An 18,598-nucleotide genomic window follows, 5' to 3' on the forward strand; every position below is an offset into this window, starting at 1 on the left:
GAGGCTCTCAGAATTGTATGTACTAATGTTTTTTGTGTCCAATTTATTGAACCTTGGGTTTTATACTCCAGCAGACTGCTGAATATTGTCAGTGTTATTATTTGCCTGTCAAAGTGGCTTGTATAATGGCTGATAGACTTTCATAGACTGCTAGTGGCTCAGTGGTTGAAGCCGTATTAATAAAAAACTAAAACCACATGGAAACCCTGACAAACATAATAATTACAACTCAGGCAGAGAAACTAGATTAAGATTAGTCCTCAAACAGATCTGTTAAAGAACTGTCTGAAAATGAAGCAAAAGAAAAGAAAAAAATGTTAATTGAAAGGACAAAAATCCATAATGATGATTAGAATAAAATTTGAGAGAGTTTAAAGAGAATAGTGAAAATGATAAATGTTACTGTCCTGTGTTCAGAGGAAACCAAAATAATCATGATGAAATGAATGTCAGGAGAGGAAAGTGGCAGAATTACCTAGCCCTGCTTTGGATTAAACAACACTGACCCCTAGTGCTTTTAGTTAGGATGATCCAGACAGTGATTTGCATAATGCCTGCATGCATGCAAGTGTGACCACACTTAGGTCTCTGCATGAGGATAATGAATACTTAGGTGTGGTACAATATTTTTGTATGAATGTGTTTCTGTAGGTGTGTGTGTATGTTTTTTCATACTGCGTGTTGCAGGTTGTGTGCATGTGTGCGTATTTTTCCACATATTCAATCATGAAAACATTAGAGAGAAGTCTACAGAGCGCATCCAGGAGGTGTGTGTGTGTGTGTGTTCTAATAATGGTGCCTGGTGGACTGGGGCTTCCTTTGATGCGATGAAGGCCGACAGGCGTGAAACAGGTCCAATCAGGCGCGTGGGCGCTGCCAATTAACCCTTTTCACCGTGTGATACCAAACATAATTGCCTGGGGTGCAGGGGGCCACTGGGCCATGGCCTGCCCAGCGTAGGCTGAAATGGGCATTAGCAGTGCTGCCAGGTGACCATTACACACAATTGAACTGCTGGGTGTTTCTCCAAATCACACAGTTACAGTTGCTACCCAGACCTAATTGGCATGACATTACCAAATGGCCCCTATTTCTAATTTTCACACCTACACAATTTATCTACAATATCTTTAGAGGTATTGTACTGTGCCAGGTTTATTACACTACTGCAGGTATACTGTATTTCAGTGATGTTTTACTCAGATTTCACTCTGGGAATGTAGATTCTGTTGTTTTTGAAATGTATAAATATTTTATGTTCTCTATTTGTAGTACATTTTATGTTGCCACTATTCTGTCCAGAATGTTATGTTAATCTTAATTGGGACAAATAGTGGTTAATAAGTTAAGCTTTGTGTGCGCTGATAATCAAATTTTAGTCATGTTATGCTCAAGGCAAACACCCCACATTTTTATTCAAACACCCAAACCAAAAGCACAGTATAAATCAACCTAGAGTAGCACTCTGAATAACAGTAATGCTGCAATAATGTAAATGTTAATAACTGAAATTACATTCTTATTTGTCTTTTTTTTATATTCTTGCAATAAATTAATGATCATGGTTTGACTTGTGATTTAAAAAAATGCTCATTTTTAATTAAATTGCTACACGAGAACTGAAGAACTCGGTTTCTGCATCATTCTTATTAACAACTCAGCAGTCGCATTAAAAGTTGTTTCAAGTAACAATACATAAACAATAACAATGTGCAACAAATATAAGAAAACAAAAACTTAGAGCTACTACTCTATGCACAGAGAAGCAGATACATACTCTTTTTATACAATAAACAGAAAACTGCATAGGTTAAATTGTTTATACAAACAGTGCATAGAGGGTTGCAAAATGTCCAGTGGGGATTGCTAAATTACTGAAATATATGTTCTATCAATATAGGTAAAACATGCATAAATATGTTGATACTGGTCTATGTATATGCCAGCAGAGTAACAAGAAACTGTGGTACAGAAATGTCAAAGTTTGAGGTAATAAAACCGTGTAGCCATTACACCCCAGTTAGGCTTTAATATAATAAGTTACCTTATATAGATAGAGTAAGTAGTTTATGCATAATATATAAATACTGTGCATAAACTACTTCAATCAATATTATGTAGTTTCATGTCATAGTATTGTACAAATTGTACTGTTGCTTGTATTTCAGTAGCAATATAGTTGTTTTTTTCCTCCCATTCTTGAGACACCTTCTTTAGGCCACCAGGGGTCGGTGTTTCGTCCTTTCTCCACCCTCCAACTTGCCCTCAGCCTGACTGACTGTCCAACAAGAAATGTTGGCAAAACACCCCCTCCTCATCGTGTAGAAAAAATGGCGGACAGGCGCTAAATCCACATCAGAAACAAACACACACGTTACAAAGCAAGGTAAACATCCTCGGATACACCGAGCAACGTCTCCTTTTAGGCTCGGTTTCAGCGCTGAGTCCAGAACACCACTGGCCTCAGCCTCAGTGTGCTGGTATGCTCCAGTTTTGCTAATGCTAATATTTATAATCACGTCTACAAGCTAGCGAGCCACTCAGCATGCTAAGCTAGTACCCTGGGCAGTAGGCATATCTGTGTAGCCGGGCGTAGCATAGTAAGCTATGTGTGGTGTGTGCACGGATGCATGCGTGTTTTCATTCAGTATTATTTTCGTCTGATTTATAACCTAGAGGTTATCGCCAATGTAGCGGTAACTCCTGAATGACATAATTAGCGGTGCTGTCACGTAAATGAGCATCTAGCGCGCATGCAAATGTAGCACAGGAGAGGGCGGGGGGGTGTTTCCATGTGTTGGCTTTGTGTTTTGAAATGAGCTCAACAAATTACGCGAATGTGAGACGCGATAGTTTGGCTATAAATGGAAACGGCGTCCCGTGTAGATGTCAGACAAGTGGTAAGTTACTAGCTGGACGCTGAGTTATCAACACTCACTGGGTTGGCAGCAGGAGAAAGGTGAACTTGCTGAGAGCTCTGTAACGCCAGTCCCTCCTGTCACTTTCCCCCATACGGGAAAACAGGGAGCGGACCGCTTTAATTTGGACGCCACCCCCCTTGGCGGAGGAAAAAGGCGCACTTCCATTGAAAGGAAGTCACCGGGAGAGGAGAAACGCTGCTAAACGGTTATGAAGTTGTAAGGTAGGTAACGTTATGCTTTTAAGAACAGCACCCTATGATCCTACGGGTCTTCTGTCATTGCTCTTTTACTCGTTTTTCTCTATTGCATTTCTGCCTAAAATATGATTAATTCATGCCTAACAACTCTCATAATAAAGCCGGTATGTTTCCTTTCTCGCGAAATTCAAATATATGGCAGATGGTTAACAACTGTCGCTTTGTAACTTTACTGTGTGCCAATACTAACTGTATGTTAGTTCTCACATGATTGCTTTGGCACGTTTAAAAAAAGATTGTGCTGTCTTATAAACTGTACAACTGATCTAAATAGTATGTGCAATAAGTGCCACATTCAGTTGAGGAACAGACACTTGAAGCACTTGTTTCTATCTGTTTGACCTGTTGACCTGTGTGTTGTGTCTGGTCGGTAATGTTGGTAAGCCCAGGGTTTGGGTTACAGCAGTCACTGAGCCTCAACCAGGCCTCAACACATGTTGCCCTTCTCTAAAAACCTTGTCCCCTGATTGATGGGGAGGAGGTTTGTTAACTGTCAGCATAGTGATTTTTGCATAAAGGGTAATATTCAGTTTTCTTTAATCAAAAGCCAAAAGGTTTTTAATTGCTTTTGAGATTAGCGCATGGAAATGTTTGATTAACGTTGTGTGGAATAACACCAGCCAAGTGACATTGAGAACATTTTAAGAGAGGTGTTGATTAAATTTTATGGTGATTTTGGAGGCTGTAATTCTGTAGTGTTTCCTTTATACTGAGCAGTGTTTTTAATATTTTGTCCCCTCCGTTCATATCTATTAGCCTGCTGTCTGCATATGCAATACAGCAAAGACCTTTTGTGTATTGTGGTTTTTAATGAATCTTTTAAAGTGTAAAAAGTATATCCATATGTAGTAAATTGTTGGCAAGATCTTAGGTTGAACTTGCTTGTGGTTGCCTCCCACGACCCCCTGCCTAGAAAGACTACCAGTGAGCTACAAAGAGAAAAGATAACAAGGGTAGCTCTCCTTTTGAAACACAGTACAATTTACATGTGGTAGCCTAACCTTGGGTCTGACTGAGTCTTTATTGGTGTGATCAGTATTTGAGTTGATAAAAACTTGTACACTCTTTATTACCATGTTGTTAACCCCTTTAAGATAAAGTTTGTTTCCATTTATGCTCCCCTTTTTGTGTAATTTTATTTTGTATTTAGATAATATTCCCCCACCCTACACCCACTGACATACAATAAAAAATAAATAAAGTTTGCCAGAGTAGCAAATAATTGTCCATGCGTGCCCAGATTTAATCTCCAGTGTTCGTAGCTGCTGTGACAGAAATGTCCATACAGACTGGAATACTTTATCAAAGTCTTGGGTGGTCTTGACTATAACACTGATATACAGTATGTGTCAGATGTGGAGCACCTACTGTCTTCCAAATAAAAACACGAGACCATGTCATAGAACCACTTCTTAAAAAAAGGAGGGGAGGTAGATTTCCATTCTCTCAAAATAACCCTTTTGGCTATAACTGTACAAAACATTAAAGGCTGCTGGGTCTCGTCTGACAATTTTTGGGAGATTTCAGAACCATCCAAAACAGCAAAGCCTATATTTAGGTTCAAGGTTGGGGAAATCCACACCGTCTAACAGTATAATATAAATTATTTTTCAGCTTGTTCCAGCAGTTTAAACTATAGTATGTTTATACTGAGTGGAATAAACCAAGACTCTTTAAAAAAAATTATAGCTGCACTATTCTATCAAATGGAAATATTCATATTTACATATCTTAGGAAATGTTGGAATGCCCAATAGGGCTGAATGAATTTGGAAAAATATTTAAGTGCAATTTTTTTTTTTTGACTGATATTGCAGTGGCGATAGGATTTCCGATATTGGAGGGAATGATCATTTTTATAGAATTATTCTCAATTTCATTTAAAAAAACATATTTAAATGATTATGGTGTTATTTGTATGAAACAAAGATCTTTTCTTAAGTCTGTAGAATATGATGTGTAGACCAGGACATCTCTGCAGCATGACAGTATTTAATTTAAAATCATATTTTGACACACATTTTGCCTTTAACAAATATTGCACCTCCTGCAATTTGAAAATTGCAGTTAAAATTACAGGCCATATTGCGATTTCGATAGGATTTCAATTAATTCTTCTGCCCTAATGCCCACTAGAATTAAAATAAAGTTAAATTTAATAAAGTTAAAAAGATTTGGCTGTTACTCAGCTCAAGCTTGTGATGACGTCACACCAGTGAGCTTAAAGAGGGTATGTTTCATTAAAAAAGTAATAATTTGAGTTATATGATGCTTGTGCCTTGTTTTTTAAGAGCTAGTGTTTTGGATGCCGTGTATCATTTCTGCACATTTTCCCAAACTGTGACATATTTAGTGTCTTTGAAATATTTTGATGACTAAAATTCAAAATAATGTGATAAATTCACTTGCCGCAGCAACAAGAAGCAAGAGTCACAAGCTCTTCTTTTTATTTCAGAAAGTAGTATGCTTCATATTGCTGTAACATGGCTACCGTTGTGGATTTTGTTTTATCTTAGAGTGGAGGCCACTGTTGTGTGTGTTGTGAGCTTGGTTAGTATTGTTGGAGCATGAGGAAACCTGTGCCACAGAAAGGTAAGAGTTTAATATGCCTTTTTTAGTATGATAACAGCATTTTTTTCCAAATATTTGTAATAACAAACTATTCCCAGTAACTTGTAGATAAAGCTCGAATTATGGCACAATTTGGTTTTGAGTTCATTCTATCCATGCCTTTATTTTTTGTGTGTAGCCTGATTCATATATTATCTTTTTAATAGTCCTGTAATCCCCAGACAATGTTTGGAGCAGTGAGTGTGGCAGTTATTGCAAGGTACTGAGTGATGCGAAAATCGCCCGTAGTTGAGAGCTTATTCTGTTTTTCTTGGCTCCTCCAGCTATAGAGTGGAAAGATGCCAGAAGGATCAAGCATGCCCGGAGTGGACGGCCCTCCCGGGTGCCCTCACAGTATCAAGGTAAATAACCGACAGCAGCCAGTGATATATGAAGCACGTTTTGGGCAATTCCAACAGGAAACAGTGCCTAAGGATTTGCCTCAGCATTGTTTCATTAATCATCAAGACAAACTTTGCTGCAAGTGTTGATGATAGATTTTACGACTCATGTCTCTTTGTTGTTTTGTGTTGGGGCCCACAAAACATTGCACGTAAAAGTCAACTCAAAATTAATAAAAGCTCGAAATGTGTTCAGCTTTCCATTTCCATCCCAAAACACATGTTAACACTATGCTGATATGATAATCATTTCTTGTTGTTCTTGTTCTTCTCCAGGGCATTTCAGTTGGGAGAAATACCTGAAAGAGACAGGTACCATTGCTGCACCCTCTTCTTACTTTAGACAGGTGAGCAAGATTCTCATGTCCTGCCTTGACAGTCTTTATCAAACCTGTTTGTAAGCATCTCTCCTGTGACAATTTGATTACCTAAAAATTTCACATAGTCCACTGCTGTTATGATGTTGCCACTCTCCAACTAACACTTGTCTATCATGACCCATCTAGAGCCTCACACCTCCACTAAACGAGTTCAAAGCAGGGATGAAGCTGGAAGCCCAGGACCCGCGGAACACCACATCCACCTGCATCGCCACAGTGGTGGGCCTGACAGGCTCACGGCTACGGCTGCGCTTGGACGGGTCAGACAACAAGAATGACTTCTGGCGCCTGGTAGACTCCTCGGAGATCCAGCCAATCGGCAACTGTGAGAAGAACGGAGGCATGCTGCAGCCACCGCTTGGTAAGGACACTCACACAAATCGTTTGATGCCTTATGTTTCCAATGAAGGAAAAAAAAAGGATTGTTAAAGGTTTTCTACTGACTTCACAGTATCTTTTCTACTTTTCCTTTTTGGAGAGGTATTCAATTTGTCCACTAGGTGTCAGTGACTGACAGCACAGAATGTCAATAGGTGTGTTTGACTGTGTGCTGGTTAGAAATTGTGTCTGACATGCACTGCCAAATGTCACCTTGTCACATGACATTACAGCCTTGCGGGAGCAAGGCGGCTGCAAGCTCTCCTTATTAGCTAGGCTCCCTACATGCTTGGTAATAACTTTTTTTTTAAGCTGGGTCTCCGACATTGACAGCGTTGTGTAGGACAGATTTGTGCAGCTGTTTTCATGAGGGAGAGAGAGAGGGTCAAGCTGCATGAATGCGCTACCGCGCTCTGCAATCTAATACAACTTTAAATAGGCCTAGTGAAAAAAATTGAAAATCAATATGTGGCGGTCTTTTTTCCTGGAGATGAGTCATTGATCTCAGCTCAGAGTAAGCTCACTCAGGTAGAATGTGTCTGACCTGATGGCACCGTTTTTATTCCCCGCCCCAGAAGTCGGCGAAAGTCAGCCGCAGTCATCTTGAACTCATGTAGTGTGTTATGTTAATGCCTAACTTCCTGACACTACTTGGAAATTCTCCTAACCAGAACGTTTCTATACTGAATTCCAAAGCAAGATGGCGCTGAGTATAGCTGCCTCGGTGTTAGGTGCGCTTTGTTTTGTTTTGTGTTTGTGTGTTATTTCAGTTTTTGGCTGTGATTCCTGGTGCTCTTTCACCAGGGAGGAGCTCATGAACATCAGGGAACAACTCCAGCGGATTTAATTACCACTTTTCTTGCGTCATCAGTGGAATTATTGGACATTTTGGTGAAGGGCTTGCTTGCTGTCATTCGCGCTGTGAAGCGCCGCAGGAGAGGGAAAAGAGCCGGGTCGCTTGTGCGTCTTCGCCGGCGGGGACTCCGCACACCGCTACCAGCAATATTTCTCTCCAACGTGCGCTCACTGTGCAACAAACTGGACGAACTTCAGCTTCTGGTGGGGAAAAACTGAGACTTTTATTCATCTTCTGTTCTGTGCTTCACGGAGACCTGGCTGTATGAGCTGATACCGGACTCCGCGCTGCAGCTGGCAGGCTTCCAACTGCACAGAGCGACACAGAACTCTCCGGCAAAACAAAAGGTGGAGGTGTCTGTTTTTATATTAACAATGGCTGGTGTACCGACGTGACAGTGATTCAGCAGCACTGTTCTCCTAATCTGGAATTTCTTATCATTAACTGTAAACCGTTTTACTTCCCCCGTGAGTTTGCTTCATTCACTCTGGTCAGTGTTTACATCTCGCTGCACGCAAACGTGCACGACGCACAGCGCATGCTGGCTGACCAGATACTGTGTGTGGAGCAGACAAACCCGGACTCTCTTGTTATTGTTCTCGGTGACTTTAACAGAGGAAATCTCAGCCAAGAACTCCCCAAATACAGACAGTTTATAAAGTGTCCAACCAGAGAGGGGAACACTCTTATGATCACTGCTACACCACAGTTAGCAGTGCCTATCACGCCGTCACACACGCTCCACTGGGACACTCTGATCACGTGATGGTCCATCTGATTCCTGCTTACAGTCAAAAACTAAAGCTCTGTAAACCTGTAGTGAGGACATCAAAGAAGTGGACTAGTGAAGCTGTTGAGGACCTCCAGGCATGTTTGGACTGCACTGACTGGGATGTTTTCAAGAATGCTACCAACAATCTGGATGAGTTTACAGAGGCTGTGACATCCTACATCAGCTTCTGTGAGGACAGCTGCATTCCAGCACGGACCAGGGTGAGTTATAACAATGACAAACCCTGGTTTACAGCTAAACTCAGACAGGTTAAAAAAGGAGGAGGCATTTAAGAGTGGTGACAGGGCCGGGTGCAGGCTGCGTTCTCTCCCTTCTGCTCTTCTCCCTGTACACCAAGAGCTGCACCTCCAGTCACCAGTCTGTCAAGCTCCTGAAGTTTGCGGATGACACCACCCTCATTGGGCTCATCTCAGGTGTGGATGAGTCCGCCTACAGGTGGGAGATCGATCATCTGGTGACCTGGTGCAGCCAGAACAGTCTGGAGCTCAACGCTCTGAAGACCGTGGAGATGGTCGTGGACTTCAGAAAGAGCACAGCCCCACCCTCCCCCGTCATCCTGTGTGACTCCCCAGTCACCACTGTGGACTCCTTCTGCTTCCTGGGTACCATCATCTCCCAGGACCTCAAGTGGGAGCTGAACATCACCTCCATCACCAAGAAGCCTCAGCAGAGGATGTACTTCCTGCAGCAGCTGAAGAAGTTCAGCCTGCCAAAGACAATGATGGTGCACTTCTACACCTGTACGCCTCGAGGACTCTGAGGCGTGCAGGAAAGATTGCAGCTGACCCCTCCCACCCCGGACACAAACTGTTTCAGACTCTCCCCTCTGGCAGGAGGCTGCGGTCCATCAGGTCCAAAACTTCTCGCCACAAAAACAGTTTCTTCCTCTCTGCAAATAGCCTCAAATGATACAAATGTCTCTGCACATGTAAATACTGTTTCATCTCGTGTCGGGCACAGACCTGGCACATCGCACATATTTGTTGATTGTTGATCTTTTTTGTTGTATATTTTTATGTTGTCAGTTTATATATTCACATGTACACAATATTCTCTTCCGTTGCGTTACTTCTGCACGCCACAGACCTAGAATAATGCACATGTATGTATGTGTAACGTTGTTCTTCCATTCCATATTTATATATTTCTACATTTGTTTATGTTGACTGTATGTTTGTCTACATGTAGCACCTTATCACCACTGCAAATTCCTCGTATGTGTAAAACACTTGTCAAACAATTGTCTTCCTCTCCAGGTTTCCGTCTCAATGCGTCCTCCTGGCCCATGTTCCTTCTGAAAACACTAAATGGGGCTGAGATGGCTCCCTCTCGCATCTTTCACAAGGTACCTGTACATGGCTCACAAGCTCAATAAACTCCGATACTGTCCTATATCAGGGAGAAAACAAGAATGTTAATTTACTAGTCATAGTTACTCATCATTATTTTGGTCCACCAAAGATGACTGGCTGCCATAATGATCAATATCACCCACAGCAAAATTTCCCCAGCATTTGGTTGATTTTTTTTTTGTGTACTTTCCAGGTACGAATGGATGCGCAGATAGTCACGCATGCCCACTTCATACCTGACCCTGTTTCTTTCTCTCCATGCTCCCCAGCAGGAGCCTCCCGCCCCGGAGCAGAACTCCTTCCAAGTAGGCATGAAGCTGGAGGCGGTGGACCGTAAAAATCCCCACTTTATCTGTCCGGCCACAGTGGGTGCCCTGCGAGGTGTCGAGGTGCTGGTCACCTTTGATGGCTGGCGGGGAGCCTTTGACTACTACTGCCGCTATGACTCGCGTGACATCTTCCCTGTTGGCTGGTGCACCCTCACTGGAGACAACCTTCAGCCGCCTGGCACCAAAGGTCTTTTTTAATTTTTTTTTTAAATAGTGTCGCATGTTTGTTATTCTTTTTAAGTGTCTGTTCATCCCATTTCTGAAAAATATGAAAATGGGGTCGTGATGGAGCAGTGGATAAGACACATACCTTTGGTTTGAGAGACCAACTCCCTGCAGTGACACATCCACTAATGTGTCCCTGAGCAAGACACTTAACCACTAGTTACTCCAGAGGCGTGTGACATATATAGCAGTTGTAAGTCACTTTGGATAAAAGCATTAGCTAAAAGTGTAAAATATGTAATCTTACTTAAAGCTACCAATATGGTGTGCTTCTTCATAAGTGCTTGTCAGAATATGGAATAGCTTCGGAAACCCCACTCCCCGACACCTTTCTGATGTCAGAGTGTAAGGGGACCTGTGTCTGACCATTTCTGTAACTTTCTGAAAGCAATCTGACATTCACACCCACTTTATGCAGCAATTGGCCCGCTGTGTCGAGGTGAGAAAGGAGCCAACGTTTAAATTTCATCTCAAGCTCTCATTCTTTACACAACTCCTTCTGTTTTCATCTGAACAACAGAGTGTAACACGATCATTGCCTGTCAGGAAAGACTGTCTGAAAATGTGTGCCATTATCCCTTGATTGAAACAATATCGCTATATGGCATGTGATAAGCATGGCGTGGTGGTTTCAGGGACAGGGTTAACATTAAATTATTTATATTAAAAAAGAGAAAATGGGGGCATTGTTTACTAACTTTCCAGTACATACTTCACAAACTAGTCAGCAGCTTTCCATGAAGTCACCTCTTGACTCTGTCCACACCACTGTCTGTTCCGCTGTGATGCACTTTGTGACATGTGCTACAGACAGTGCTCATTGAGAGTGCTGTAAACCGTGGAGTCAGAGCACACTCTGCTGGACAAACTACATGATAACACTATATCTAAATCACCTCAAACATCCTTTTCTGCATTATATGTTGTTATAAAATTCATGAGTTATCAGAAAACATATACGCTGATACTGATAAATCTGCGATAGGCCCATATCAACCAATAAAATCGGCAGACCGATGAATCGTCCTCTAATTTCTTCACTAGAAAATGGTTCCAATGAAAGCCTTAATGAATGTCATTATATTTTCAGCTGTACTGTGTTGTTGAGGCAGAAACACAACAGACGGATATTTCAAAACATCAATATGTAAAACTGCAATGCTTGATACCACTAGAGTAGGTTAGAAAGGTTGGCTATTTTTTTTATTATTATTTTTTTTTTTTGCTATTTGGATGAATTGACCCACACAGATGTTTTCACCTATTTGCCTGAATGGATGTCTCTTCAGGACAGGGACAGTGTGTATAGTCGTATGCAAAAGTTTAGGCACCCCTGACCATTTCCATGATTTTCATTTTGAGCTATCAAATAACTGAAAGATACAGTAATATTTCAGTAGTGAAATAGCGTTTATTGGATGAACAGAAAATGTGCAATATGTATCAAAACGAAATTAGACAGGCGCATAAATTTGGGCACCCTTGTCATTTTGTTGATTTGAATACCTTTAACTTCCTAGCACTGATTAATTGGAACACACAGTTGGTTTTGTGAGCTCATTAGGCCTTGAACTTCATAGACAGGTGCATCCAATCATGAGAAAAGGTGTTTAAAGTGGCCAATTGCAAGTTGTTGTTCTCTTTGACTCTCCTCTGAAGTGTGGTAACATGGGGGCAACATAAAGTTATATAGAGAATTACACATTACAAGTCTCAACAAAATTGTAACTTTTAACCTTCATAAGGATAGTAAGTAAGTAAAGTTTATTTGTATAGCACCCACAGATAAAAATCGCAAAGTGCTTCACAAATGTAACAAATTCAACAAAGTAAAATACAATGCATAAGAAAATTTTAATACAAATGGAAAACGTAAACACAAAGAACCATTAAAAAAAACCCATGTCTACCTAAAAGCCTGCTTGAAAGCAGAGTCTTCAAGTGCTTTTTAAAGGAATCGACAGAATTCACACTACGTAGGAAGGGAGGCAATGCATTCCACAGCCTAGGTGCCACTGCTTGGAATGATCGATCCCCTCTGGTTTTAAAATCAGTGTGGGAAACACCTAACCACCTCTGACCTGATGACCTCAAGGGAGGAATTTGACCATGCAGGGCTCTAAATATAAGGACCAGGATTTTAAATTTAATTCTATACTGGACTAGTAACCTGTAAAGTGATGCTAACACATTTATTACTATTTATTGTCAGCCTGTGTATGGCATTGCATTGCATTGCAATGCTAATAGTATCTGAGATTTGTATAGCAAATCCAATGCACTTGGTAAAACAGAATATATTTTTAAAACAATTTCTGATTAGCAACTTGTTCCCTGCAATAATGAGAAGATTTCATAAACATCTACTTGAGTTTTACTATGATCTGCCTGAAGGTATCATTAGCGACAGTTGATAAAGTCATCAACATGAGATTACCATTTTAAATTCCTCATATTGTTGAGCCTCTCTACGGATAAAAGATGGGTACTTTTGAACTGTATTTTACTTCCAATATCTAGTAACAGCTTGTGGTTTTGCTTGCATTTGCGACACAACGTAATCCTGAAAGGTTCTACATGATACTAGATAGGGCTGCACAACTAATCGCAATCGCGATGTCGTCGTGTGCGATTACATAACCGCAAAAGTGTGCGATTTAATCAAACAGAAAAAGTGCAAGCTATGTCACGCTCTCTTCTCTGTGTGCGCTGCAGTCTGCTCATTATCTCCGCCCACACCGGCCTCTCGCATGTGCCCCCAAAAACAGATAAGCTGCTGATCGTTCAACACATAGTTGGACTCGTCACTGGAGCACTGAAAGAAATGCCGGTGGTCCAGTCGCTCTGTGACAGCGACAGAGCGGCATCGTCTGCAGCTGAAGCAGTAGGGCGGCGGGACATTAAAAAAAGTTTGACGTGCTACAGCAAATCATTAAATTTTGAACAATATGATTATTGACAAGTTAGTACTTAGCATTAACAAATTAGAGACCGATGTAGAGCATTTGGCTTGCACAAGGATTTAATGAATTAAAAACAACCCACAGAAATGAAACAGCTGAAACTGGTTTTAATATTCAAGTAGTGGTAAAAAAAAAGTATACTATTATATGAAATTCTAATGAATGTAGTATTTAATATTGTTATACTAACTGTATACTATTAACTAAACATAAAACTCTTTATTTAATACACTCATGAACAGTTCCTCCTCCAGGTTGTGGATAGAGACTCTGCATTATGGTGCTTTCAGACCAAAAGCGAAGTGAGCGTTCGGGGCGGTGAGTTTACATACAAAGTCGATGGAAAGACACGTAGAGCCGCGATTTTCTGTTGGGTGGTGCGAAGCGAAGTGAAGGTGGCGGTGCCAGCGAAGCGAAGGCAACGCGAATAAATTCGAGTGAGTTGAATATTTTCAAATCAAGCGAGAAATTTGCATGACGCTGAGTCGCGATAGCCTATCAACGTTGAGATTGTCCGTACGTCACAGACGGCTTCAGAGCGTTGTGTGGAGAGGGCCAGGCAGAGCGGGCGATTGAAAATCTGCTGGCCGGCGAAGAGCTGCCGTTTGCTCGCAGGAGGAGCTCGGAGTAAACTGCTTTTATTAAATTAGCATTTTACTTAAATTTTGATTATCTTCACTGGAGCTTCTCAGCAACTAGATTCTGTGCACATCCTGGACATTGCTGGGAGAAAAGAAAGCGAGGAGGTTGAACTACCTGGTGAGTTCATAAAACATGTGTATGTAACTTTATTCCAGCTATTGTTGTACTTTACTGTGACCAAGTTAGCATAGCATAGCTCTGATTGATCCAAACTCCATTCAGAAAACAAATATTTTAGAAGTTGTTGTCTTGCTGACAGACCTGACAAAGCATGAAATTATATGTTTAACAAATCTGCATCATGTTTTAGTTATTTTGGCATCAGTTTGACCCGTATTGCTATTTAATCACAGCAAAATGTTTACTTTGGGTTTATACAGCTGTAGTAATGGCGAGTTGTGTTTATTTGTGTTATCGCGTTGTCACTCAGCAGTTGTCCAGTGATAAAACCCCCGCGAGTAGAGCGTTGCGTGGATTAAATTCACGTTTGGTCTGAATGCCGCATTAGACAGATGTACATTGAGCCGGTGCCAGTGTGCCAATATTTGTTGCTTCTAGCCACCTCCTTTATAGAGCAACTTGCTCCACTTGTTCTGTTTTACATCTGTTTTACTAGTTATTGTTATAAATATTGTTTGTTGTTTAACTTTGTTCAAGTTGAGAAAAACACATTTCAAAATCTCAGTATTTCGTGCATTCCTTGATAATTAAGCAAGCTGACTCATAGAGCCATTTGCTCCATTATAGGCCGCAGTCTTTTTTGATTGTCATTTGTTGGCTGTTACAGTGGGGAGAACAAGTATTTGATACACTGCTGATTTTACAGGTTTTCCTACTTACAAAGCATGTAGAGGGCTGTCATTTTTATCATAGGCACACTTCAACTGTGAGAGACAGAATCTAAAACAAAAATCCAGAAAATCACATTGTATGATTTTTAAATAATTAACTAATTAAGTATTTGATACATCAGAAAAGCAGAACTTAATATTTGGTACAGAAACCTTTGTTTGCAATTACAGAGATCATACGTTTCCTGTAGTTCTTGACCAGGTTTACACACACTGCAGCAGGGATTTTGGCACACTCCTCCTTACAGACCTTCTCCAGATCCTTCAGGTTTCGGGGCTGTCGGGGAAAACCTGCAAAATCAGCAGTGTATCAAATACTTGTTCTCCTCACTGTATAAACACCGATACCAATTAGCTCATATCGGCCGATAATGTCGGCACCCTGATTTGATGGTCGGGCTCTAAATGATACATTGTTTTTTGGTTTTCCACTTAGCAAGTGTTTCTTGTTGTCACCAGTCATTTTTCTCTTCAAAGCTGGAGCATTTCAGAGGTTTTAGCCATATTTACTTTCTCAACATGTGGAACAAGAGCCAGAATCAGAGCTTTGAGCCAGAGTAAGTTATTTGTTGTACAAGTGGATACAAGGGTTATCAGCCACAAGCTCAGCCATACTCATCAGAATCCACAGTATGTGACGGACTGGAAAAGGAAGGAGGGAAATGGGGAGGCAGGACATGTCTTTGTAGCCTGCTAGTGTTTTATGAAGGCCTGGCACTCACCCAGTTGGCAGAATCGGGCCATGACGTGGTTGAAACAAGCCTGGGTGCCCCTCCACAGGCCTCTCATTGGCACCCTGGCTTACAGGGTCTGATTAGACGCCTCGGAGAGAATTGAGTTAAGAGAGGGGATAGAAACCAAGAGAAAAGAGAGACATATACTGTCAAAGGTGGATTGTTTACATTGTCAGCAGATGGTGGGAGGAGAGAAGAAGAGAAGGGAGGAAAAAGAAAGGGAGGAGCAACGCAGAGGAAGAGTGATAGAGAAGGACAAGGCAGGAGGAGAGGGTGAATCTGAGGACAGCTGTGCAGACGACCACACATTTTTGACTTTTGTCCGGGCAAGAGAGGTGAGTAAAGATGAATGAAGTTACAGAAATGAAGTTGGAGTGAAAGATTTAAAGCTCTTGAGAAGTTATCTTCCTGTAATATGAAGCTGGCAGTGGTGGCTTTGTGAACTCAGTGAACTCGTTGCACTCAGGGAAGAGGGGGAAAAAAAGAATTGCTTTCTTGTTACTCATTTGTTTGGCTGTATTTACAAGCACTGCCACTGATCAATGAACATGTAACCTCAAGCTCTTTAAACCTTTTAAACATATTATCTCGGATTCGTCCAATCTGCAAGAGGATCTGTCAGGTGTCTTGTTTTTTCTTAGCTTCACAGTGGTTCCCCTATGAAAAGTAGCAGTAGTCTGCAGTCTGAGCTTTGCAATGATTGGTGTGCCCGTGTGAAAGTGTGTGTTAATAAATACAGCCCCATGGGCCAAGACCTGTGTTAATGAATGTGGCCGCACCTCTTGTAAATCTGTCCTGGGTTGATCCAGGATAAATACCAGAGCACTTTACTGTGTGTGTGTGTGTGTGTGTGTGTGTGTGTAGGCTTGCAGGTGCATGTGAAGCCAGCGATCCTGGCTATACTGTGGTTCTTTCTGTGTGGTTGTTTTTTCATGCACACATTCTTGAGGTTTTGCCAGCTGAGTTGGCTTATATAAATTACACTGCTTATTTAGTTGTGTATATGTATTTAACATTGGCCCCTCTCTGAATGATTTTACCATGAGCATGTTGCCACAGTGGTTCACGAGATTTCTGAAATGCTTCGCATCAAGAGTGCATGTTCAGGGGCAGGAGTTTGAGAGAGAGATTTTAAAACCTTCTCACAGCAGCTTGCTTCTTTATTAGGGTTTATTCCTTAGGCTTTTTAGGTACTCACACATTTCTTCTTTTTATTCTAGCCAGCAGGTACTTGATGGTCGACCAAAAGAAAATCATCTTTGATTGCTCTTTTCAGAACAGCTCCTTCACCTTTTGCTTGATATCTTTCAGTCCTTGTTTTTACTCTGCTTCATCTTCTGTATGTCATCTTCTGTTACTTGTTATGAACACAGTTTGAGCAGGTAATTAGAGCCCGACCAACACAGATTTTGATATTTGAGGATTTTAAAATCTGACATTCTGATTCTGATAATTCTTTTCCCCTTCTTTTCAGAAACACAAAACATAAACAAAGTTTACCTCTAACATTTGTTATGTGTAGTTAAAAGACTTCACAAAGATAACATGACATAATGAAGTTTATAAAGAAACATTTTTATTGTTATAAACAGTACTTTGAACAAAAGTACAGCTGATTATGTTGGCTGATTGCTAGTGTTTGAAACGAGCTGCCAACAGGAGAGTTGCAGGATGCATTTTGGTGGACAAACTATGCAACAACAACGCTCATAGCATGATTGAAGGGTCCATCTCTAGGGATGAAACGATTACCGGTATAACGTTAAACCATGGTAAAATTCCCTACAGTTATTATTACAGTACACATTTTAATTACCATGATAACCGGGTATAGTTAACCGCGCTATTATAATCTCACGGCAGTCACTGTCCAACGTTTCCCAGAAGCAGGCAGGCATGCACAGAATGCAATGTAGGTTTGTGTGGGTCAATAACAACATGGTGGAAGACAACGCTGCGGAGATTTTTCAGTCACTCTGAAGTCCGGTCATATTTTAGTTTTTATTAGAGCGCTGAGGGAAACCTGATTGAAGAAAATTACCTTAAAGTGAACGTAGGGTGAGTTAACTTTTAGCTTTGGTTTGTCTGTCTGACTTGCTAACAGCTTGTAAACTGAAGCTCTCAGTGTTTGCTGCCTCTGTGTATCACTATATTTTAATCTTTTTCATTTCATTTTCATATCAGTATTATCACGGAATTGTAAAAATGTGCCGAAAAAGATTAAAATGTACTGAAACCATTTCAGCAGGTTTTATATTGAAAATGACTAATACAGTTCCCATTTTGTTTGCATAAAAAATAAAATTCCAACAATTAAAGCTGCAAGCAGCGTTGGGCGGGCCCTCGCACTTGTAGCGCGTCTGGGTGTGAGCTGGCCGAGTTGCACATTCTGGAGCTCTGCCGGTGCGGCTGTGAATTTGCTACGCGGTTCCGACGCAGCATGAGGGTGCTATATGTCACTTCCTGTGTCCCCTAAGTGGAGCTACATAGCACTTGCCGCTATGAATATAAATCGGTATTGGTGTGTAGATGTCTTCGGGGTGGGACAGTTATCAAGCACGTAAAGTTTGTTTCAGATGTGAGCATGTACACTGAACAATAATGTACCCAAACAATAAAATAAATTCCTTTTATATTTCCCTGCCTTGTTGTTTATGTGTAGATACAGAGGAAGAATGTGAGAACAGCACACATTTCATCGTTACTGTGTGTTAGAGCATGGGAGAACAGTGGATACTTTTAATACAGCCCACACCCCTAATACTGTGTAACTATAACAAGTAGAGAACAGAAGAAAAAGATGTTCTTTCTTTACAACTGTCTGCATAGCTTATTCATATTGTGTAATGAATGAAAATAAATAGGCCTACTAGGCTCCTCTCTACTTTGACATTTAAGATTAGCTT

The 18,598-nt window shown here is 41.0% G+C and overlaps 1 protein-coding gene across 1 annotated transcript in view; it reads left to right on the forward strand.

Annotated features, from left to right (window-relative positions):
• The first annotated feature begins 2,919 nt into the window (after window positions 1-2,919).
• Window positions 2,920-18,598, forward strand: part of LOC123968040 (polycomb protein SCMH1-like) — a 17,276-nt gene continuing 1,597 nt past the window's right edge. The window contains exons 1-10 of the mRNA XM_046044511.1: window positions 2,920-3,142; window positions 5,695-5,770; window positions 6,073-6,150; window positions 6,466-6,536; window positions 6,696-6,930; window positions 9,853-9,941; window positions 10,221-10,464; window positions 12,162-12,165; window positions 13,218-13,386; window positions 15,872-16,027. Of these exons, the coding sequence (XP_045900467.1) occupies window positions 5,746-5,770; window positions 6,073-6,150; window positions 6,466-6,536; window positions 6,696-6,930; window positions 9,853-9,941; window positions 10,221-10,464; window positions 12,162-12,165; window positions 13,218-13,386; window positions 15,872-16,027 (1,071 nt within the window). The 5' untranslated portion in view covers window positions 2,920-3,142; window positions 5,695-5,745. The remainder of the gene's footprint in view (window positions 3,143-5,694; window positions 5,771-6,072; window positions 6,151-6,465; window positions 6,537-6,695; window positions 6,931-9,852; window positions 9,942-10,220; window positions 10,465-12,161; window positions 12,166-13,217; window positions 13,387-15,871; window positions 16,028-18,598) is intronic.

This window comes from Micropterus dolomieu, linkage group LG03, assembly GCF_021292245.1.
Source record: "Micropterus dolomieu isolate WLL.071019.BEF.003 ecotype Adirondacks linkage group LG03, ASM2129224v1, whole genome shotgun sequence".
NCBI classification, from domain to species: Eukaryota; Metazoa; Chordata; class Actinopteri; order Centrarchiformes; family Centrarchidae; genus Micropterus; species Micropterus dolomieu.